The sequence below is a fragment of the Lissotriton vulgaris genome, chromosome 2_2 (assembly GCF_964263255.1).
Source record: "Lissotriton vulgaris chromosome 2_2, aLisVul1.2, whole genome shotgun sequence".
Taxonomy (NCBI): Eukaryota; Metazoa; Chordata; class Amphibia; order Caudata; family Salamandridae; genus Lissotriton; species Lissotriton vulgaris.
In genome coordinates this window covers 192,477,322-192,501,719 of record NC_141688.1, presented here as the reverse complement: position 1 = coordinate 192,501,719, position 24,398 = coordinate 192,477,322, and the positions used below count along the sequence as shown (strand labels likewise).

At 49.8% G+C, this 24,398-nt stretch overlaps 1 protein-coding gene across 10 annotated transcripts in view; it reads left to right on the top strand.

The window, feature by feature from the left end:
* Window positions 1-24,398, top strand: part of NAV2 (neuron navigator 2) — a 669,134-nt gene that overhangs the window by 400,686 nt on the left and 244,050 nt on the right. For all 10 annotated transcript variants that reach the window (XM_086959512.1, XM_086959519.1, XM_086959517.1 and 7 more), the window contains 3 exons: window positions 65-174; window positions 10,263-10,371; window positions 11,727-12,113. In XM_086959512.1, coding sequence (XP_086815638.1) covers window positions 65-174; window positions 10,263-10,371; window positions 11,727-12,113 — 606 coding nt within the window. The remainder of the gene's footprint in view (window positions 1-64; window positions 175-10,262; window positions 10,372-11,726; window positions 12,114-24,398) is intronic.

The following is a 24,398-nucleotide window of genomic DNA, read 5'->3' as shown; positions in this document are numbered from 1 at the left end:
GGGCTGGCGATGTCTGAAATTGAACCCACGGAGATTGACTGGGCTGTGTCTGTGCTGCTTCCAGGTCACAGACGGACAGCGAGGGGAACGTATCGATGGATAACAGCACCGCGGGCTTGCACCCGGACCCGTCAGTCTTCAGTAAGGCGGGACAACCCTTGGAAGACCTATCTGGTGAGTAAATTGAGTGTGGCCGAGTGCTTCCACAAGTCTTAAGGAAGGAAATAGTCAACAGGGCCTTCCTGTCTCTCTTGCCTGTGTATAAGGCCTTTGCAGTACAGATGTACAGGTGGCATGCTAATGTACATTAAATGCACGGAGATATGTGTTCGTAATATGTGTGGCTGCCTTTGCAGTATAGATAGGTGCCATGCTAATGTACATTAAATGCATGTTTATATGTGTTCGTAGCACGTGTCGCTGTAGATACATGTATTCCTGTTTAAGTATTGTTTTTAGCAATGAGTTTTTGCCAATTAAATCATACAGTAACTAATCCATTCAACAACTGGCATTTGTCTGAGGTATACTATTTACGTTGGCTTGTGAAAGGTCTGTCATCAAAATTGCATTGGTACTAAATACACAAATAAAACTTCTTGAATTGGAAAGGCCCAGTGTGATGCAGCTTCTAGACTTCCGGTCTGTATCATTTGCTGTAGGGATAAAATGGAAACCTGAAAGCTTGCGGTTCATCCTAGCAGTCACGGACTCTCTTGCGGTCTTTCTGTTGGCTTCGGGAAGCAGGTCATCGCCTTGGGAGATGGAAGCATTTCCTCCTGGGTGGAGAAGTGGCCTTTCTTTGTAGTCGAACGACTCGGCCATGGGCTTCCAGTGGTGGACTTGAGTGGTTCATGTGTCTAATTCATGTGCCTTGTGAGCCTGGTTCCGCTCTCAGCATTGGGGTGAAAGGGCTTCTACTCAACAAGAAACAGCCCATTTGCATCTTAAAGCGCCTGGGATCCAGGCCCCCTGTCTGGCAGTTCATCCAGGGAGTTGGGTTTGATTGTGTAGTGTTCCCGGCGCTGCTCAAAGGCCTTTGACCAGGCTTTGAGACTTCGCGAAATGGCTTTCAATTAGTGGCGCTGGGCTCCATCGTTCTGTTTTGTGCTCCAGGGTTGTTAAATCGACATTTAGTGTCTCCTTGAGAGCCCGGCAGTGCCTTGCCCCATCCAGGCTTTGTCATGAGGCGATTTGTGTACAGAGTAAGTCTGGCATGACACTTCAGCTATCAAATAGAACGCGAGTCACGTGAAAGAAGGGAGCCCTAACCCGCACCGCAGAGGGCTTGGTGCTTAAATACACTGCATGATCCCAGCAAGTGACGTGTTCCTTGGCAAACTGCATGCAGTTAAACATCGCATCAGGGCTGCACACGACTATGGCCAATTGCTTACGTGTGTACAAATTGCCTCTGATCATGCTTTGAAGAATATTTGCTACTGACATCGAACACTTCAGTGTGAAACACCCAGAAAACCTCCTAAAAAGCAAATTTTTGTGGGAAGAAGATACTTAACAAAAAGGACAACACTCCCGGTAAGGGAAGGAAACCGAGAACTTGAGTCTCTTTTGGGTCTACGAGCGATGTGTTGAGGTGCAAAGGATGGACACAGTCTTCCTGTTTGTCTTTAAGCCAATGGCTTTTTTGTTGATTGATTGATTCAGGTTTTGGAAGCCTTTGGAAACCAGATTCATTCCCAGCTTGTCCTTTTTATCATCCTGTTGCTCAAAATGAATGCCACCTCCCAGTCAGAAGCAGTCTTCTTCAGAACAGCCTTTACTTTGCATTTATTGCAGGTTTCTGAGTAACAGAGGTAGTGGCCCTCTCGAGGGAAGAGGTCTGCTTGAGGGTGGTACGCCTTAATGATATGAGGATATGATCCCATGCGTCATATTGCACTTAGTGCCAGTCTTATAGCATATCAAATGCTTTTTTTTTGTAGGCGCTCAGTTCTATTGCCCTCTCACCATGTGTCACACAGTGACTGGAGAATTACCCTCTCCCCCACTTCCATCTCCCCAATCTTCTCACATCTTGGATCCTAACTCTCCCCTACTGTTTATTCGCCGCTCTCAGTGGCTCTGTCAGCTTCCTCTCAATTCACCATCATTCTTCATTCACCCCTTGACCCTCCTGCTTCAGCCCGGTACTACTACCTCATGCCTACTGTCCTGCCTCGTCTCTATCCTCTTGCCTCACCTTGACGCTCTGGTCTCACCTCTATGCTCCTGCCTCACCTCGACGCTCTGGTCTCACCTCTATGCTCCTGCCTCACTTCGACGCTCTGGTCTCACCTCTATGCTCCTGCCTCACCTCGATGCTCTGGTCTCACCTCTATGCTCCTGCCTCACCTCGACGCTCTGGCCTCACCTCTATCCTCCTGCCTCACCTCGACGCTCTGGTCTCACCTCTATGCTCCTGCCTCACCTCGACGCTCTGGTCTCACCTCTATCCTCTTGCCTCACCTCGACGCTCTGGTCTCACCTCTATGCTCCTGCCTCACCTCGACGCTCTGGCCTCACCTCTATGCTCCTGCCTCACCTCGACGCTCTGGTCTCATCTCTATCCTCCAAGCCACACCTCGACATTCTGGTCTCACCTCTATGCTCCTGCCTCACCTTGATGCTCTGGCCTCACCTCTGTGCTCCGCCTCACCTCGACGCTCTGGTCTCTACGCTATCCTCCTTACTCACCTCAACACTCTGGTCTTACCTCTATGCTCCTGCCTCACCTCGATGCTCTGGTCTCACCTCTGTGCTCCTGCCTCACCTCGACACTCTGGTCTCACCTCTATGATCCTGCCTCACCTCCACACTGGCCTCACCTCTATCCTCCTGCCTCACCTCAACACTCTGGTCTCACCTCTATGCTCCTGCCTCACCTCGACGCTCTGGTCTCACCTCTATGCTCCTGCCTCACCTCAACACTCTTGTCTCACCTCTAGGCGCCTGCCTCACCTCAACACTCTGGTCTCACCTCTATCCTCCTGCCTCACCTCGACGCTCTGGTCTCACCTCAACACTGTGGTCTCACCTCTATGCTCCTGCCTCACCTCAACACTCTGGTCTCACCTCTATGCTCCTGCCTCACCTCGATGCCCTGGTCTTATCTCTGTGCTACTGCCTCCCCTCGACTCTCTGGTTTAACCTCTATCCTCCTGCCTCACTGTGACGCTCTGGTCTCACCTCTAGGCTCCTGCCTCACCTCGACGCCCTGGTCTCACCTTTGTGCTCCTGCCTCACCTCGACGCTCTGGTCTCACCTCTGTGCTCCTGCCTCACCTCGACGCTCTGGTCTCACCTCTGTGCTCCTGCCTCACCTCGATGCTCTGGTCTCACCTCTATCCTCCTGCCCCACCTCAACACTCTTGTCTCACCTCTATCCTCCTGCCTCACCTCAACGCTCTGCTCTCACCTCTATCCTCCTGCCTCACCTCGACGCTCTGGTCTCACCTCTATCCTCCTGCCTCACCTCAACACTGTGGTCTCACCTCTATGCTCCTGCCTCACCTCAACGCTCTGGTCTCACCTCTACCCTCCTGCCTCACCTCGACACTCTGGTCTCACCTCTATGCTCCTGCCTCAACTCAACACTCTGGTCTCACCTCTATGCTCCTTCCTCACCTCGACGCCCTGGTCTTACCTCTGGGCTCCTGCCTCACCTCGACCCTCTGGTTTAACCTCTATCCTCCTGCCTCACTGTGACGCTCTGGTCTCACCTCTGTCGTCCTGCCTCACCTCGACGCTCTGGTCTCATCTCTATCCTCCTGCCTCACCTCGACGCTCTGGTCTCACCTCTATGCTCCTGCCTCACCTCGACGCTCGTCTCACCTCTATGCTCCTGCCTCACCTCGGCGCTCGTCTCACCTCTATCCTCCTGCCTCACCTCAACGCTCTGGTCTCACCTCTATCCTCCTGCCTCACCTCAACGCTCTGGTCTCACCTCTATCCTCCTGCCTCACCTCGACGCTCTGGTCTCACCTCTATCCTCCTGCCTCACCTCAACACTGTGGTCTCACCTCTATGCTCCTGCCTCACCTCAACGCTCTGGTCTCACCTCTACCCTCCTGCCTCTCCTCGACACTTTGGTCTCACCTCTATGCTCCTGCCTCAACTCAACACTCTGGTCTCACCTCTATGCTCCTTCCTCACCTCGACGCCCTGGTCTTACCTCTGGGCTCCTGCCTCACCTCGACCCTCTGGTTTAACCTCTATCCTCCTGCCTCACTGTGACGCTCTGGTCTCACCTCTGTGCTCCTGCCTCACCTCGACGCTCTGGTCTCATCTCTATCCTCCTGCCTCACCTCGACGCTCTGGTCTCACCTCTATGCTCCTGCCTCACCTCGACGCTCGTCTCACCTCCATGCTCCTGCCTCACTTCGATGCTCTGGTCTCACCTCTATCCCCCTGCCTCACCTCGACACTCTGGTCTCACCTCTATGCTCCTGCCTCACATTGATGCCCTGGTCTTTTATCTGTGCTACTGCCTCACCTCGACCCTCTGGTTTAACCTCTATCCTCCTGCCTCACTGTGACGCTCTGGTCTCACCTCTGTGCTCCTGCCTCACCTCGACGCTCTGGTCTCATCTCTATCCTCCTGCCTCACCTTGACGCTCTGGTCTCACCTCTATGCTCCTGCCTCACCTCGGCGCTCGTCTCACCTCTATCCTCCTGTCTCACCTCGACGCTCTGGTCTCACCTCTGTGCTCCTGTCTCACCTCGACGCTCTGGTCTCACCTCTGTGCTCCTGCCTCACTTCGATGCTCTGGTCTCCCCTCTATCCCCCTGCCTCACCTCGACACTCTGGTCTCACCTCTATGCTCCTGCCTCACCTCAACACTCTCGTCTCACCTCTATGCTCCTGCCTCACCTCGATGTCCTGGTCTTATCTCTGTGCTACTGCCTCAACTCGACCCCCTGGTTTAACCTCTATCCTCCTGCCTCACTTAGACGCTCTGGTCTCACCTCTATGCCCCTGCCTCACCTCAACACTCCGGTCTCACCTCTAGGCTCCTGCCTCACCTCGACGCCCTGGTCTCACCTCTGTGCTCCTGCCTCACCTCAACGCTCTGGTCTCACCTCTGTGCTCCTGCCTCACCTCGACGCTCTGGTCTCACTTCTGTGCTCCTGCCTCACCTCGAAGCTCTGGTCTCACCTCTGTGCTCCTGCCTCACCTCGATGCTCTGGTCTCACCTCTATCCTCTTGCCCCACCTCAACACTCTTGTCTCACCTCTATCCTCCTGCCTCACCTCAACGCTCTGGTCTCACCTCTATCCTCCTGCCTCACCTCAACACTCTGGTCTCACCTCTATCCTCCTGCCTCACCTCGACGCTCTGGTCTCACTCTATCCTCCTGCCTCACCTCAACACTCTGGTCTCACCTCTATCCTCCTGCCTCACCTCGACGCTCTGGTCTCACCTTTATCCTCCTGCCTCACCTCAAAACTGTGGTCTCACCTCTATGCTCCTGCCTCACCTCAATGCCCTAGTCTTATCTCTGTGCTACTGCCTCACATCGACCCTCTGGTTTAACCTCTATCCTCCTGCCTCACTGTGACGCTCTGGTCTCATCTCTATGCCCCTGCCTCACCTCAACACTCTGGTCTCACCTCTGTGCTCCTGCCTCACCTCGACGCCCTGGTCTCACCTCTGTGCTCCTGCCTCACCGCGACGCTCTGGTCTCACCTCGACGCTCTGGTCTCATCTCTGTGCTCCTGCCTCACCTCGATGCTCTGGTCTCACCTCTGTGCTCCTGCCTCACCTCGATGCTCTGGTCTCACCTCTATCCTCCTGCCCCACCTCAACACTCTTGTCTCACCTCTATCCTCCTGCCTCACCTCAACGCTCTGGTCTCACCTCTATCCTCCTGCCTCACCTCAACACTCTGGTCTCACCTCTATCCTCCTGCCTCACCTCGACGCTCTGGTCTCACCTCTATCCTCCTGCCTCACCTCAACACTCTGGTCTCACCTCTATCCTCCTGCCTCACCTCGACGCTCTGGTCTCACCTGTATCCTCCTGCCTCACCTCAACACTGTGGTCTCACCTCTATGCTCCTGCCTCACCTCGACGCTCTGGTCTCACCTCTATCCTCCTGCCTCACCTCGACACTCTGGTTTAACCTCTATCCTCCTGCCTCACTGTGACGCTCTGGTCTCACCTCTGTGCTCCTGCCTCACCTCGACGCTCTGGTCTCATCTCTATCCTCCTGCCTCACCTCGACGCTCCGGTCTCACCTCTATGCTCCTGCCTCACCTCGACGCTCGTCTCAACTCTATCCTCCTGCCTCACCTCAACGCTCTGGACTCACCTTTATCCTCCTGCCTCACCTCAACACTCTGGTCTCACCTCTATGCTCCTGCCTCACCTCGACGCTCTGGTCTCACCTCTATGCTCCTGCCTCACCTCGACGCCCTGGTATTACCTCTGTGCTCCTGCCTCACCTCGACCCTCTGGTTTAATCTCTATCCTCCTGCCTCACCTCAACGCTCTGGTCTCACCTCTATCCTCCTGCCTCACCTCAACACTCTGGTCTCACCTCTATCCTCCTGCCTCACCTCAACGCTCTGGTCTCACCTTTATCCTCCTGCCTCACCTCAACACTCTGGCCTCACCTCTATGCTCCTGCCTCACCTCGACGCTCTGGTCTCACCTCTATGCTCCTGCCTCACCTCGACGCCCTGGTCTTACCTCTGTGCTCCTGCCTCACCTCGACCCTCTGGTCTTACCTCTGTGCTCCTGCCTCACCTCGACGCTCTGGTCTCACCTCTATGCTCCTGCCTCACCTCGACGCTCTGGTCTCACCTCTATCCTCCTGCCTCACCTTGACGCTGTGGTCTCACCTCTATCCGCCTGCTTCACCTCGACACTCTGGTCTCACCTCTATGCTCCTGCCTCAACTCAACACTCTGGTCTCACCTCTACGCTCCTGCCTCACCTCGACGTCCTGGTCTTACCTCTGTGCTCCTGCCTCACCTCGACCCTCTGGTTTAAACTCTATCCTGCTGCCTCACCTCGACGCTCTGGTCTCACCTCTATGCTCCTGCCTCTCCTCGACGCTCATCTCACCTCTATGCTCCTGCCTCACCTCAACGCTCTGGTCTCACCTCTGTGCTCCTGCCTCACGTCGACGCTCTGGTCTCACCTCTATCCTCCTGCCTCACCTCAACGCTCTGGTCTCACCTCTATTCTCCTGCCTCACCTCAACACTCTGGTCTCACCTCTATGCTCCTGCCTCACCTCAACGCTCTGGTCTCACCCTATGCTCCTGCCTCACCTCGACGCCCTGGTCTTACGTCTGTGCTCCTGCCTCATCTCGACCCTCTGGTTTAACCTCTATCCTCCTGCCTCATTGTGACGCTTTGGTTTCACCTCTGTGCTCCTGCCTCACCTCGACGCTCTGGTCTCACCTCTACCCTCCTGCCTCACCTCGACGCTCTGGTCTCACCTCTATGCTCCTGCCTCACCTCGATGCTCTGTTCTCACCTCTATGCTCCTTCCTCACCTCGACGCTCTGGTTTCACCTCGACACTCTGGTCTGACCTCCTTGTAATACCGATGGATCGCTGTATAAGAATACTGCCAGTCCTCGTGGTGTACACAAGACTCCTTCTGAGGCCACTTCTAATATCGATACAACACGGTGTAGGAATACTGCCAATCCCTGCGATGTACACAAGACTCCATCCCAGCCTAGAGCGCCACTCCTTCTAATACAGATCGATCACTGTATATGAACACTGCCAGTCCTTATGATGTACACAAGACTCCAGTGGCGGCCGGCACAGGTAAGAGCGGTGTGGCAGAGTGGGGGCCGGAGAAGTTTACATAGGATGGGATCAGTTAAATTAAACAAAATAAAACCACTTACCTTGCGCTCGCCGCAACGTCGATGCTGCAAGCGCAAGGTAAATGTTTTTTTTCTGCAATTTAATGTAACTTATCCCATCGTATGTTGACTTCACCAGCCCCGCCTCACCATAATTCTCTTACCTGTGCGGGCCGCCAGTGCATGTCTCCATCTGAGGCTAGCGCGCCACTCCTTGTAATACCGATAAATTACTGTCTAAGAGCACTGCCAGTCCTTCTACTGGTTGCACACGTGTAACCTACTTTATTATTGTTTTTATCACCTTCCAGCATCTGCATTAAGTTTGTTACTTGCCGGTCCATACCACCACCTCACTTCTGTTGCTGCATGCCCCTTCCCTGTCCGTTGCTGGCCTGTCCATCCCAACAACTCGCTCCCCTCACTGCATGTCCCTTCTCCCCACTGTCACTATTCATAGCTTCTTCTTGGGTCTCGGCCTGGCGAAAGCAGCACATGCATTGCTCTCGTCATATGAAGGCTTCTTGGAATCTATACGATTCCAAAAGTTGTGTTTCGGCTCCGCCTCCATTTTTGTTTTGTGTGCTTCGTTTTGCGTCACAGATTAGGCATAGGATTAGCAAAGCAAATAGCTTTAACTTAAAGGCGAGACCTATTGTATTTTCAATGCTTGTTTTTAATGTGCAGTCGCCTGGAAGGACTTTGAGCGCTTTGCATGTGCGCTGGTTACTTTATATAAGGACACACTCATTTTTTACAGGTACAGGGAGATTAGGGGATTTTCCTAGAATCACAGGATGCTAAGTCGCGCATAGACTCAAACCTGATTCCCTAGCTCCAAAGTCAGCAGCTCTAGCCATAACGCCACAGCCTCTCCATGCTCAGTGTTCCAGCTATCTACTCTTTGACTCGCTGGTAACTGCAATGAGCATTTGTTCAAGAATATAAACTATAAACTGCATATTAAGTATAGGGAATATAACAGTTTTAACTTGTTTTTACTTGCAATGTTTTCATATTATTTTCCAGCAATCCACATTCTGTTCATTGCTTGCACGTCCCTACCACCACCACCTCAATTCCGTTGCTGCGTGCCCCTTGCTTATTTGTTGCTGGCCTGTCCCTTCCACCACCTCACTTCCGTCACAGCATGCAATTTTCCCACTCCGCATAGCTTGTTTCATGTAGCGCAAAGTCGACCAGAAGGACTTGGAGTGCTCTAGACGAGAGCTAGTTACATTCCACAAGGATTCATAACATTTTGCAGGCACTGGGAGATTAACCACATGGATGCTGCAGATATTCCTCTGCTGTGCTGGACAGCAATAAAAACGGGTGCGGTCATGACTAGCTTAGCACGTCATGAGCACACGAGAGGTGTACCTCATGACGAGCTGAGCCCGTCATGAGCATCGAAGGGGTTAAGTGATTTGCCCAGAATCAAAGGCTGTTGAGCCTGCGCTGAAACTAGAACCTGGTTCCTGAGCTCGAAAGTCAGCAGCGCTGGCCGTAACGCCACAGCCTCCCCAAGCTCAGTGATCCTGCTAGCTACACTCTGATATGGTGGTAACTGCAATGGGCATTTGTTCAAGAATATCAACTGCATATTCAGAATAGGGAAAATAACAATTTTAACTTGATTGTAGCTTAACCCGTTTCATGCTCGCGTTGATGAGCACTACCTTCCGGGTGCTGCGTATGACCAACGGCCGATGCAGCCCCGCCCACTGTGTAGAACACCCGCACAGCAGCGGAATGTCCGCCGCGGTAAACGGGTTAAAGTTAAAAAAAAAGGTACTATAATGCAGTGGGTCTCTTTTTAAAAAAACCTTAAGTTAGGTAGCCCAGCAGCTCTGACCGCTGTGCAACATTTAAAAAAAAAAACATTGCCAAAGTCAAGAGATCTTGCATAGGCAAACCCTATTTGCTCTGCCAATATTTGTTTTTGTCTGTTTTTAACTCTTCCATAGATGCATTCTGGAACTGAAGAGGTATGACTGTACCTCTTCTGGTGGCACATCATCTAAAATGCAGTACAAACCAAACCCGCTCTCAGACCATTATCCACCACCATTTGGTTTATAAGAGAAACATATTAACTGTCTAATCGGTGCACAAATCTAATTTTTTTGATAGAATACCCGATTTCCTGTTTTTTGGGGGGAGTAAAAAATTGGCCAAACGCGAGCACTGTCCTTCCTAAGCTGAGGTCCCCAGAAAATTGTTAATACTGCATAGATGTGCCTGCGTTTAAACTGACAAAGAGGCCTGTTTAATGAGATTATACATGGAAACCATTGAATATATCTGAAGAGAGCAGAGCTCCAGGGTGGCTTCGGAGCTAGATCTGCCAGTGACATTCATGTCTATTCTTCAGACCGGCTCTCCTGCTACACCAGTGAAATTCATAAGTATTTGCATTTCTTTTTAGGAGAGGACCCCGAGACTCGAAGGTTGCGGACAGTTAAGAACATCGCTGATCTTCGACAGAACTTGGAAGAGACCATGTCTAGTTTGAGGGGGACCCAGGTGACTCACAGGTACGACCAGCATTTATCTGTATTGTTGCGTATTATTTGTATTCTAGGATATAAAAATCAACCTTCAGTGACATCTGGATCCAAAGGTCCACCTCCGCTTCCTGCATTACTGTGCAGCGACTGGCTGCAGCTCCCGTCGGTCACTGCAGATCACAGACCTGCTACGCCTTCACCCTCACTGTCCCAAGGTCCGCTGCTTCCTCCTTCACAGAAACAACAGCTGACACAACTCAACTCTGCCTCGTCCCTCACTGCCTCGCTTGTACATTATGTCATCCCTTCCATGGACCAACCCTCTGACTGAACCTAGACCACTCCATTTTCACTGCCCTGATCTATACTGCTTTCCCCTTTTCTTAAATAATCAGGTGCACAACATCCTCACTGCCCTGATACATATTGCTTTCCCTTGCCTGAAATGACCTGCTGACCCAGCACACCCCACTCCATCCTCACTGCCCCAATCTATACTGCTTCCCCCTTCCCTGGAATGACCCACCACTGCCCCTCTCCATCCTCACTGCCCCGATCTATACTGCTTCCCCCTTCCCTGGAATGACCCACCACTGCCCCTCTCCATCCTCACTGCCCCGATCTATACTGCTTCCCCCTTCCCTGGAATGATCCGCTGACCGTACTGGGCACTTAGCTCACATGCTTTGCACTTTTAATGCGCAGCGCGACCCCCAGAGGCGTTTTGTTTACCTGTGCAATTACTCCGTTTTCCTGAAGCCACAAACCCCTGCATTGGTTGGTTTATAGAAACACTGGTGTTTTAGAAGTAAATGTCAGGTTAATTTAATGCAATACATTAGTGTCCTGACGCTCTACTTTCAGCTCATTAACACATTTTAATCTTTACATTCAAGCGTCCATAATTCATTTTTTACAAGTTTGGTTCTACATTACTTCTTTTTCGCTCAGCTCTGCAATGTGTTGTGCTGGTATTTACAACCCTTTGGAGAGAAGACATTACAGATACATCTCAGCAATCGTTTCATTGATATTAGAAGTCTACAACACACTCCTTTACCATCACAATGTATGTCATTCCCTCTCTTCTGAACATATACTCAAAACTTAGCCAAGCATAAGCTTTGGTTTATTAGCAGAACAGGGGGCTTCCTCAAAGCCCCCTGTGGATATTTTTTCCACTTCAGCCTCATTGTTACTCAGTGATAGGATCCATAGTCCTTACTCTTTTCCCAGGATCCTTTGCGACTAACATGCGCTCACTCGCCACCATTGGAAGTTGCATCTTGAATTTCTAGGCTTGGCATTCAGATGTATGCTAATGCAGTTCGAGGGATACATTACCAAATATTAAACAGAGAAAACTTTGTATTTTTTTGTAGCACATTGGAAACCACCTTTGACACCAACGTCACCACGGAAATCAGCGGGCGCAGCATCCTTAGCTTGGCAGGCAGGCCCGCGCCAATGCCATGGCGGCTGGGTCAGTCCAGCCCCCGCCTCCAGGCTGGCGACGCCCCCTCCATGGGCAACGGGTACCCACCTCGAGCCAACGCCAGCCGCTTCATCAGCGCCGAGTCTGGGCGCTATATGTACTCTGCCCCCCTGCGGCGGCAGCTGGCATCGCGGGGAGGCAACCTCCACGGGGACCTGGCGGACAAGAATGGCGACGACCTGGACCTGGAGGGCGTGAGTCTGGATGCCACGGGCTACATGAGCGACGGGGATGTACTGAGCAAGAACCTGAGGACGGACGACATCACCAGCGGGTAAGGAGGGTCGCTCTTACGTGACGCGGCACTGTCGGCTGTCAGATTACGTATAAGCTTCCAGTCTCATACACTGTGTCTTGGATATAAAAAATGTATTGATTGTCTTTGGTGCCCTGAATTTTAATGCTGTTGAGGTTGAGTTCCGTGTTACCACTTAAAGTAAAATATGTTTCTCAAGGCTATACTTCACACAAGGTGGAGAGTTCTTAAAAAGCTGATTTTGTATTTAGTTATCTTCAGGGCTCGAGTCGGGGTACCACGCGGGTGGACGGCGTCCCCCCACTTATTTTACAGGGTGGACGCCGTCCCCCCTGCCAAACAGCTGGACTTCACCTTTTTGACCTCTATGGGACGAGATTGAAGCCCCCTTTCGTGACGTCACTTCCTGTCGTGACGTCACTTCCGGTGACCGCGTCCCCCCACTTCTTTTTTTTAGGACTTGTGCCCTGGTTATCTTTCATTTATTGATGATTTTCTATATCTCACCAATTCGGCAACTGCTACTTTGAAAGGGCGCCCTCTGTCAGAGATGAGTGGCAGAGACGTTCTATTGCATGGGCAAAGTGGGCACTTGCCCAGGGCCCACACGGTCCCTGGCGTCCTCTGAAGAAGGGGTATTTTTCTCTCTGTACATCACCTCTATTTCCTATCTCAGCTACTCCCCCTCTCGCTGCCTACCATTTACCTTTCATTCTTTCGCATTCATTTTAAGAATTTTGGTGACCCTGGGCAAGACCTATTTCAGCAGTTTTTTGTAAGACCCTATTCCCGAAAGTTGAAGTATAATTCGGTATTGTTTGGCATCATGTGGACTTTAATTAGCAGAAAACGTGTAACAGATTTAAAGTTGTTTAAAACAGGGGCTCCAAAATATAAGTTGCCTGAGGCCCCCAAATTCATAACATGATAGGTGGTGGTGGTACCTTGACACCAGAGGGTATTGCACAGTGCTATGAACTAAGAGAGATATGGATTGGCTGGATTGCGTCATTAGGCAGAGTTACGTATCTTGGTCTCTGAACGTTGCTTCGTTATGGCCAGGGCCACTGGAATTGTGCGATTGTGCGGCCATGACGTTTTTTGCATAGTTATATATTTGCCACAGTTGGCATTTAATCCATCATTTGCTGCATAATTTGCTGATTTTAACCAAAAAATTATTTCTATCTCAAACAGTTTAAAAGTTACTAAAAATGCAGTGGCGCATGTTGCTGCACAGTGGAAGGCCCTTTGCAAAAGTTCACTGGTCACTTTTTCTTTTGCTTATTGTTCTATTTGGGTGTGAAAGTGGTTCTTATGATGTGCAACCAATGCCTGGACAGTGCCTAGACAGTGTTAACAAGTGTAAAAATTACAAAATAATTAAGAAAGACAATAAAAAACGTGCCGCATTACACCACAAAGTGTGTCTTTTCTTGCCACACAATGTACTGAATCCTTAATTTGGCCTTTTCCTACCCGCATAATTCTAGTGGCCCTGGTTATGGCACTGTAGACTGCGCCATTACTCTCCGCTTACAGTGAACTCAGGCCGGCACACGATGATTGTAGCTCTAACAAGAGAAAAAGTTGCTGTAAGTGGTTGAACAATGAGGCTTCCTTGGCCGCCTTTTCCTAGCTGAGACTTCGTTTTCCATTTCAAGCCGAGCGATTCGATAATATCAGCGTGTTACCACTAGATGGCGATGGTACTGTAGTTATTCACTGCAGGGTCAGCTTCTAGCCATGAGAAAGTGAATGTAGACCTTCATCGCGAGGAGCGAAAGGGTACTCCTTTGCAGAAGGAACCGATGTAGTTTATTTGGGTAACTTGGGTTAGTAATAATATTATTCAACATCATCTGTAGGTCACTTCTCAGGCAGATACACACTTCCATTGTTATGCGCAAGTGTGTTTATGGGAGTGTTTTCGTCCTTTTTGCTTAAATATTTTGGATTCTCGAGTGTTGATTATGGCTTTGGTGTGTAGCTTTAGTTGAAGTTACAAATTTGCTGTCAGACTGCATCCCATCCGAGGGACAGCTGACCCTCAGTAGTGGCCGGTAATTGTAGGAGGGAGAGGGGCGGACGGGACGCACACCTACACACTCACAAGTATTCACACACACACGACCACTCACAAACCTAATAACTCAAATTTCAAACATACACGCATGCACCAAACATTAATAATTTAACAAAAAATCACACTTACCTGCAGCTCTGCCTCGGAATCCCTGGAGGCTTGGGATTGCTGCCTTCCCTCATTGACAGTGGCGGCTGCCACCAAAAATTATAGGTGAGGGGAGGGGGAGGGATAGGAAAACAAGCATTTACAATGCAACGGTTTCTCCTTTGGAAAAGTTAGAGCTATTGGCATTGTAAATGACAACATTTGTATTTATGTGTTGGTTTTGAAAACAGATAAATAAATGGCATTGTCATTTACATTTCCAATAGTTTAATCTCTCGCAAATGTGAGACCTATTGTACCCTACGGACGAGCTCAGCAGACAACAATTACTACCACACACACACCCAGAGTCACACACACACACCCAGAGCCAGCCACACACACCCAGAGCCACCCACACACACACACCCAGAGCCAGCCACACACACACACACCCAGAGCCACGCACACCCAGAGCCACACACACCCAGAGCCCCACACACAAAAACACACCCAGAGCCGCACACACACACACCCAGAGCCATACACACACACACACCCAGAGCACAACACACACACACATAGAGCCACACACACACACCCAGAGCCACACACACACACACACCCAGAGCCACACACACACACACACCCAGAGCCACACACACACACACACACCCAGAGCCACACACACGCACAAACCCAGAGCCACACACACACGCGCACACACACACCCAGGCAGCAAGCAGCACCGCCTCATATGCAAAGAACGGGACGTAAAAGCACAGCCTAGCCTACTTGCCACCAAGCACCGCCCCGGCCCCTACTTCCGGAGATGCGGTATAGTACAAACCTACCCAATGTCGTTTCCCGAGGGCGGGATAGATATTGAATGGAATCCATTCTAGGATCAGGCATGAAGAACGCCTCTAAAAAGCCGATTCAGTTAAATAATTATCGTGTTATAGTCGAGGTATGAATAAAAACGTGTGGTTTGCAATTAAACAAAAGCGTATTTGGTTATGAATTCTTAATTCATAACTATTTTAATGAATATTATAGAATAATACGCTTAAGAATGGGAAACGTTAAAGCATACCACTTCTTATGATTGCAACCAACATTGTGTATTGGAAAACGTGGCTAGTTCGACTCCAGTGCTCACAATCTGTCAGCGGATTCATGCTTATTGAGAACCTATACATCCTCTGGATCATTCCAGGAGCCGCTTAAACAGACAAAACATGGGCAATAGTTATTCTATTAATAGCTGCTATGCGCTCATTCTTGAGAAGAGTTGGGTAAGAAAACCTGTCAACCTCGGGCTTGTTAACAGCGTCAGCCAATGACGAAATTAAAACGTCGCCTTGGCAACGCACAAACAAATGTGCTCCGCCAATCCACAAGAAGGAAGGGGCGGAGAACGCGTGGTGAGATCAGGGCAAAGATAGTGTGAGAAGCAGTGACGTTGAAATAAAACCCTACATTGCAGACAACTCGATCATTCTGTGCCAGTTTGATGAGCCGATAGTTAGTGCAAGAAATCAAACCAGAGCCGGAATAGATCCCATCTCCCGAATGTACCCAGTAATCAATTTAAGTTGGTTTGAAACCACGCGAGAAGAAAACTGAAAGTTCCGTTCCGATCATCAAACAGTAGTAGATAGGAATCATCATTCTTCGCAAACACTAATTAATAGTACAATGTAACTTTGATCAGTATTAATAAATGCAACTTATGACTTGTATGTCGCTGTCTTATGGAACACTCCTGGAGAGGTCAGCAACACATGACTCTTCCAGCCAATGTAAGGCAGAGGCGCAGCAGCCCCCACCCCCAGTCTGCACTCCAACCACTGGTCCCAAACAGGATTGAACCGCTTCTAACAAAGGGTAGAAACTTGAGAACAAGCATTTACAAGTGGGGCCGGAGACAACGACAGGGGGAACGGGGGGGCAGGAAAGGGCACACGGACAGCGGGAGGGGAGGGGAGCACTAGCCTGGACTTCTTCCGGCGGCGGTCGGCCTGGAGGAATGACAAAAAAAACCTCTGAAGAAAAAAAAAATAAACCGCCCACCGCTGCATGACGTACAAAAAGAGGCGAAGAGCGAAAAAAATCGCCGGAACGCCCACGAATGTGCTCCTACATTGACAGACGCATCTCTGTTCCAATGGCTAGCCTCCATTTATGGAGCTAGCCAATGGAAGAGAGAGGCGGGACAAAGTCCCATAGTGTTCTAACATAAGATTTCGCCTGCGCAAACACTGCTGTGCAGTGCTACGCCAGGCGAAACCTAAAAAGGGTGGGACGAGGTGCCAAATGATGAAACATGCCACATTACGTGAGTGCGCCATGCTGCTTCAAATTAGAAATCAGGCCATGCTGGGAGCGGACATCTTAAATAATAGGGTGTCGAGCTTGAAATATCCTTGGCATGTCACAGATCATTATCCACCCAGCTAAAAATCAGCGTACTCTGAATGATGCCATCTTGCATGCATGATGTAGGCTTGGCTTTCGAGTCAGCAAGCATCATCGGTGACATCATTTTAGCCAGCTTAGACTTTTTATATAGCACAGTGCCACTTCACTAGCCAGGGATAATAATCTTCAGTGAGACACCATCTTGTGCCGCTGGAACGTCTTGCCAAATGTTGTTTTGTTTTGCCAACCACATATCAGTATATGCAGTGCGCTGCCATATTAGGCAGAAAAGACTTTCGGTATCACATCACTCCATCTTGCAACTCAGGCAACAAGTTTGTATGACAAACTCTAGTTGTTAGACAGGGATTATCCTAATCTGAGTGTTGACCAGATGGTAAACTAAGGATCATCCAAACCTAGCAGCCTAGTTCTTATTTAACCACACAGCCTCAAGTCGCTAGTTAGGGACTTTCCCATCCCAGTTGTTGCCATCTTATCTGGTACTTCAAGCGTGACGAAACAACAGCTTGATACCTAGAGATCAGCTAGTCCTGAGAGCAACCACCTTAGACATGTGGTTCTTCAAATACCAATAAACTTCACCTGGCCATCAGGAAATCATCTGTCATTTTTAGGCCTCGATATCTTTGGAAAACAGGACTTCATGTGGTAAGTAACGTTACAAGCAGAGTCAGAAATTAGCATGACTTGGCCACAGGCATTCTGGGCTCCAGGGGCCCAATCTAGGGTATAGTTCGAACTAGCCATCAAGCGACTATTCCTTCTAGTGTGCCCATATGCTGATAGGTTGTGTCCTAAGAGAAGTCCAGCCAACCACTGTGGCAGATCCACCACAGGATTACATCAAATAGTTTTGGAAATTTCCAGATGAACAAAAGTCCTAAGAAGTTGTCATGTTAAGTAATTTCGTCATTGGGATACACACTCCCCTTCAGAAGACAGACTGGACTAAAAAAAACGAAACAATATTTTAAAGTAGCCTCTTGGCAAAGCAGTCCTTGATTATGAACCTCGACCCCTGACCTCAGCAACAGAATGGAATCTCATATCACTCCTGTGAGAATTATTTCCGTTTTAGGGACGAATATTGTACATATATGGAAACCAAGATGTGAGCAGCTCCGCCAGAAACGCTGTTAAATTCTGCACATTCACTGCAGGCTGATGAAGCTGTGGGGGTGTCCTTGAACAGCCTACGACATCTGCATAACGTTTTGTGGGAATCTAGCTAACACTGCATAAGAATTCTGCACAGTTTCTATATTCCATGTGCGTCTCTTTGAAAATATGACCAGTGCCCAGTGCATGCATATTCTTTGGGGGAAAAAACAATCCTTTCGCCTTCTTCTAAGGAAAATTTAGTCTAATGGATTTGCTTTGAATGCACGGGGTCTGGGTTGTCGGCTTGATGCTGTGGCCTTAGCTGAAGTCTATGCTCCACGCATTACAAAGAAAATGCCAATGTTTTTACTTTTGAGGTGGATCTGTTGACTTTTACATTTAATTTAACACAGCGAGGTCTCTGAAGTTGCGTGTTACATCTGCCCTAGCTCTGTGCTTATACTTCCATGCGCTATGCTAATGCTGCCAATTTTGTCGTCCTACTTCCGTGTCTCTTGCCTGTCTCAGTTTTTAATTTTGAAAATCTGGTCACCTTAATGTGGGGTGAGATTTTCTCTCAGGCGTCTATAGAAGTTGAAAGAGAATGCTTACTTTGACCTGCACTGCAATAGCTTAAGAAAGTGAGACCCCCCCCATGCCCCCCTTCCCCCCTCCCCATATCCTGCAAGATAAGCTGAAGTGGCCCCTCAAACGCCCATAAGGTGGGGCGGAGGGCCCCACTACAGTATGGGTAAGCCTGCTCCATCCCCACACACACTGCAGTGGGCTGCGGGGCCTTAGTTACACCCCCGAGCCCAGTGCATTGTTGTTGCTCATTGCGAAAAAGGTTTAAAGGCAGGAGGAGATGCAGGTGCTTTCCTACCTACAGGAGAAGTGTAGCCGCGGGCGCGCAGATGAGCATTTGCTCGCTTGTTTATGTTCTGTGGATTTTACTTGCCACAACAGTGACCGCATGTCTGGGACTAGTCTCCCTAGAGATTGCCTCGTTCAGTGACCGCATGTCTGGGACTAGTCTCCCTAGAGATTGCCTCGTTCAGTGACCGCATGTCTGGGACTAGTCTCCCTAGAGATTGCCTCGTTCAGTGACCGCATGTCTGGGACTAGTCTCCCTAGAGATTGCCTCGTTCAGTGACCGCATGTCTGGGACTAGTCTCCCTAGAGATTGCCTCGTTCAGTGACCGCTTGTCTGGGACTAGTCTCCCTAGAGAATGCCTCCGTCAGTGACCGCTTGTCTGGGACTAGTCTCCCTAGAGAATGCCTCTGTCAGTGACTGCATGTCTGGGAGTAGGCTCCCTAGAGAATGCCTCTGTCAGTGGCAGAATGTCTGGGACTAGTCTCCATGGAGAATGCCTCCACCAGTGACCGCATTTCTAGTGAATGCCGCAATCAGTGACCGCATATCTGGGACTAGTCTCCCTAGAGATTGCCTCCATCAGTGACCGCATGTCTGGGACTAGTCTCCATAGAGAATGCCTCCGTCAGTGACTGCATATCTGAGACTAGTCTCCCTAGAGAATGCCTCCATCAGTGACCGCATGTCTGGGACTAGTCTCCATAGAGATTGCCTCCGTCAGTGACCGCATGTCTGGGACTAGTCTCCCTAGAGATTGCCTCCATAAGTGACCGCATGTCTGGGACTAGTCTCCCTCAAGAATGCCTCCATCAGTGACCGCATGTCTGGGACTAGTCTCCTTAGGGAATGCCTTCATCAGTAACCGCTTGTCTTGGACTTCTCTCCCTCAAGAATGCCTCAGTCAGTGACCGCATGTCTGGGACTAGTCTCCCTAGAGAATGCCTCTGTCAGTGACTGCATGTCTGGGAGTAGGCTCCCTAGAGAATGCCTCAGTCAGGGACCGCATGTCTGGGACTAGTCTCCCTAGAGAATGCCTCCATCAGTGACCGCATGCCTGCGACTAGTCTCCCTAGAGAATGCCTCCATCAGTGACCGCATGCCTGGGACTTCTCTCCCTCAAGAATGCCTCAGTCAGTGACCGCATGTCTGGGACTAGTCTCCCTAGAGAATGCCTCTGTCAGTGACTGCATGTCTGGGAGTAGGCTCCCTAGAGAATGCCTCCGTCAGTGACCGCATGTCTGGGACTAGTCTTCCTAGAGAATGCCTCCGTCAGCGACCGCTTGTCTGGGACTTCTCTCCCTCAAGAATGCCTCCATAAGTGACCGCATGCCTGCGACTAGTCTCCCTAGAGCATGCCTCCATCAGTGACCGCATGCCTGCGACTAGTCTCCCTAGAGAATGCCTCCATCAGTGACCGCATGCCTGGGACTAGCCTCACTGGAGGATGCCTCCATCAGTGACCGCATGTCTGGGACTAGTCTCCCTAGAGAATGCCTCTGTCAGTGACTGCATGTCTGGGACTAGTCTCCCTAGAGAATGCCTCTGTCAGTGACTCCATGTCTGGGAGTAGGCTCCCTAGAGAATGCCTCTGTCAGTGACCGAATGTCTGGGACTAGTCTCCATGGAGAATGCTTCCACCAGTGACCGCATTTCTAGTGAATGCCTCCATCAGTGACTGCATGTCTGGGACTAGTCTCACTGGAGTATGCCTCAATCAGTGACCACATATCTGGGACTAGTCTCCTTAGAGAATGCCTCCGTCAGTGACTGCATATCTGAGACTAGTCTCCCTAGAGAATGCCTCCATCAGTGACCGCATGTCTGGGACTAGTCTCCATAGAGATTGCCTCCGTCAGTGACCGCATGTCTGGGACTAGTCTCCCTAGAGATTGCCTCCATCAGTGACCGCATGTCTGGGACTAGTCTCCTTAGGGAATGCCTTCATCAGTAACCGCTTGTCTGGGACTTCTCTCCCTCAAGAATGCCTCCATCAGTGACCGCATGTCTGGGACTAGTCTCCCTAGAGAATGCCTCTGTCAGTGACTGCATGTCTGGGAGTAGGCTCCCTAGAGAATGCCTCAGTCAGTGACCGCATGTCTGGGACTAGTCTCCCTACAGAATGCCTCCATCAGTGACCGCATGCCTGCGACTAGTCTCCCTAGAGAATGCCTCCATCAGTGACCGCATGCCTGGGTAGCCTCACTGGAGGATGCCTCCATCAGTGACCGCATGTCTGGGACTAGTCTCCCTAGAGAATGCCTCTGTCAGTGACTGCATGTCTGGGACTAGTCTCCCTAGAGAATGCCTCTGTCAGTGACTGCATGTCTGGGAGTAGGCTCCCTAGAGAATGCCTCTGTCAGTGACCGAATGTCTGGGACTAGTCTCCATGGAGAATGCTTCCACCAGTGACCGCATTTCTAGTGAATGCCTCCATCAGTGACTGCATGTCTGGGACTAGTCTCACTGGAGTATGCCTCATTCAGTGACCGCATGTCTGGGACTAGTCTCCCTAGAGATTGCCTCCATCAGTGACCGCATGTCTGGGACTAGTCTCCTTAGGGAATGCCTTCATCAGTAACCGCTTGTCTGGGACTTCTCTCCCTCAAGAATGCCTCCATCAGTGACCGCATGTCTGGGACTAGTCTCCCTAGAGAATGCCTCTGTCAGTGACTGCATGTCTGGGAGTAGGCTCCCTAGAGAATGCCTCAGTCAGTGACCGCATGTCTGGGACTAGTCTCCCTAGAGAATGCCTCCATCAGTGACCGCATGCCTGCGACTAGTCTCCCTAGGGAATGCCTCCATCAGTGACCGCATGCCTGCGACTAGTCTCCCTAGAGAATGCCTCCATCAGTGACCGCATGCCTGCGACTAGTCTCCCTAGAGAATGCCTCCATCAGTGACCGCATGCCTGGGACTAGTCTCACTGGAGGATGCCTCCGTCAGTGACCGCATGTCTGGGACTAGTCTTCCTAGAGAATGCCTCCATCAGCGACCGCTTGTCTGGGACTTCTCTCCCTCAAGAATGCCTCCATAAGTGACCGCATGCCTGCGACTAGTCTCCCTAGGGCATGCCTCCATCAGTGACCGTATGCCTGGGACTAGCCTCACTGGAGGATGCCTCCATCAGTGACCGCATGTCTGGGACTAGTCTCCCTAGAGAATGCCTCTGTCAGTGACTGCATGTCTGGGAGTAGGCTCCCTAGAGAATGCCTCCATCAGTGACCGCATGTCTGGGACTAGTCTCCCTAGAGAATGCCTCTATCAGTGACCGAATGTCTGGGACTAGTCTCCATGGAGAATGCCTCCACCAGTGACCGCATTTCTAGTGAATGCCTCCATCAGTGACCGCATGTCTGGGACTAGTCTCACTGGAGTATGCCTCAATCAGTGACCGCATATCTGGGACTAGTCTCCTTAGGGAATGCCTCCATCAGTGACCGCATGTCTGGGACTAGTCTCACTGGAGAGTGCCGCCATCAGTGACCGCATGTCTAGGACTAGTTTCCATAGACAATGCCTCCATCTCGGATATGATGTGGGTTACAGAGGGTTATGTTAAGCAATAGGGTTGTGGGCAGAGTATCGAACAGTGATAGTATTAGTTTGAGGAGTAAGGTTAGGTTTAAAATATGCAGACATCAATTAGGGTTGAAGTTAGGCTAAGTGAGAGGGGTAAGGGTAGCTGTAGTGCTAAGACTTACATTCTTTAGTATGGATTTCTAATTCTGGTTAGCAGAATTAAACCTTTGATGCTGTGTTTTTTTGGTTATGATGTGGCAGGGTTCTGTTATCTGTTGTGGTATTGTTAATTTTCACACTCACCGGGATCAGCGCTGAAGATTCCCCAGACACGTTCAACTTTCTGTGGTACCTCATCTTCAACCATCTCTTTCCCTCCCTCCCTAGCTAATTTTGCACCTATTAAAAGCAAAACATCTGATGTTACAAACTGTAACACAGCATTCATTATTTAAAATCATATGAGTATTTTTGTAGCACATACCACAAGATGAGTTGCCTCTTAGCTTTTATTTGATAGCTGTCAAGGATTTTCATTTGGCCTCCGCTTAGGAAGGATGAAAGCCTGATCCAGCCCTGCCGGACAACTGAGCCGGACTTCTATATGTTGACGAAAGTTTTGCACCTGCTCTTTAGATGGAGAAGAGAAAACAAGCATTTGCAATGCAATAGGTCTTGCATTTACGTGAGTTTGAGCATTGGGTATTGTAAATGGCAATTCCTTCTATTTATGTTTTGTTTTTTAAAACATAAATAAAAGGCATTGTCTTACAATGCCAATAGCTTAAACTGGCGTAAGTGTGAGACCAATTACATTGCAAATGATTGTGCAAATGCTTGTTTTAGGAGGCAAAATAAGAAAAAACAGAAACCGAACGTTGTGTCCCCTAAGAGGTCGCCACCCTCAGTATTAAAGTTTTACAAAATAAAATAAACAGAGCTTGGTGTCCCTTAAGCGGGCACTTCACTCATCAAAGTTTAAAAAATAAAAAACGTCAACTGAGCGCGGTGTCCATAAAGCAGACGCTGCACTCAGGAATCAATTGAGAGCGCATAGTGCTGTATTAGAAAATTGGCTGCCATTGTCCCCATCCCTTTCAATAAACCAAATAGTGCTCACCTCCTTATAACGCAGACAGTGTAACAAGCCAAGTTAAAGGTCAAGTCCTTGTGGGTGGTAACAAATGGAGACAAGGCGGTACCAAGGTGGGACTAACAATCCTATTTTCGAATCAGAAGCCCGCATTTAGGAAGGAATGTGACACAAGCCAATGACAAATATAGGCAGAGAGTGTGCGGGGCTTCCACTGCATACCCTAACACAGCATGCCTCGCAGTGCGAGCAGCGCATGCGCACTTCCGCTAGGCTCGACCTAAAAAGTAGGGGCTGGGGTAAACTTTCCGGTCCAGATTTTTTTTTACTACGTTCTCAAATCTTTGTGCACCCGGGTAACCGACTTTGTTTCCGTGCGTCTGAGTTCTCAAACCTTAAGAACGTTGGAGGCCTCGGAAACAGTCGAGGTTCATCAGTAAGCGCTATATAAACAAGCATTCTCAATGCAATAGGTCTCGCATTTGCGAGACTTTGAGCTATTGGCATTGTAAATAACAATGCCTTTCATTTATGTGTTTTCAGACCCTGCAAGCGGTGCGTAAACGCACACTTTGTGCTTATAGTCCTTGGTTACGAAAAGCAAGTCTGGCAGTAAAAAGAGGCACAATGACTGCAGCCTTGCTTCTCTTATGCAAGGACAATAAGTACAAATACAAAGTGCGTGTTTACGCACTGCTTTCAGGTTGTTGTTTTTTTTGCACACCTCCAGAGGAACTATATATCGTGTAGTAAGTAGCATGTCAGTGCTTTCTCTCTTTTCATAAAATGTTGTTGCCACCATAACGGACCCTATACAATAAAAATAAATTCTGCTCGTTCAATGGGAGTCATTCACATTTTATGCAATGATTCACTGAGCTATTCAAATCTTTGGACGCTGCATGCTGCCTTTCATTCTGCCATAAAGTTTTGGCTTTGCAGCGCCATCTGCCGGTGGAGACTTAACATTGCCGGGTCATGCCAAACCTCTGCGGAGCGTGCACTGGGCTGTCCTACACTGTAGCTATACATATCTATTGATACTTCATAGCCACTTTATGGGCAGCACGTGCAGAGCTGCAGAACACCCCAGCC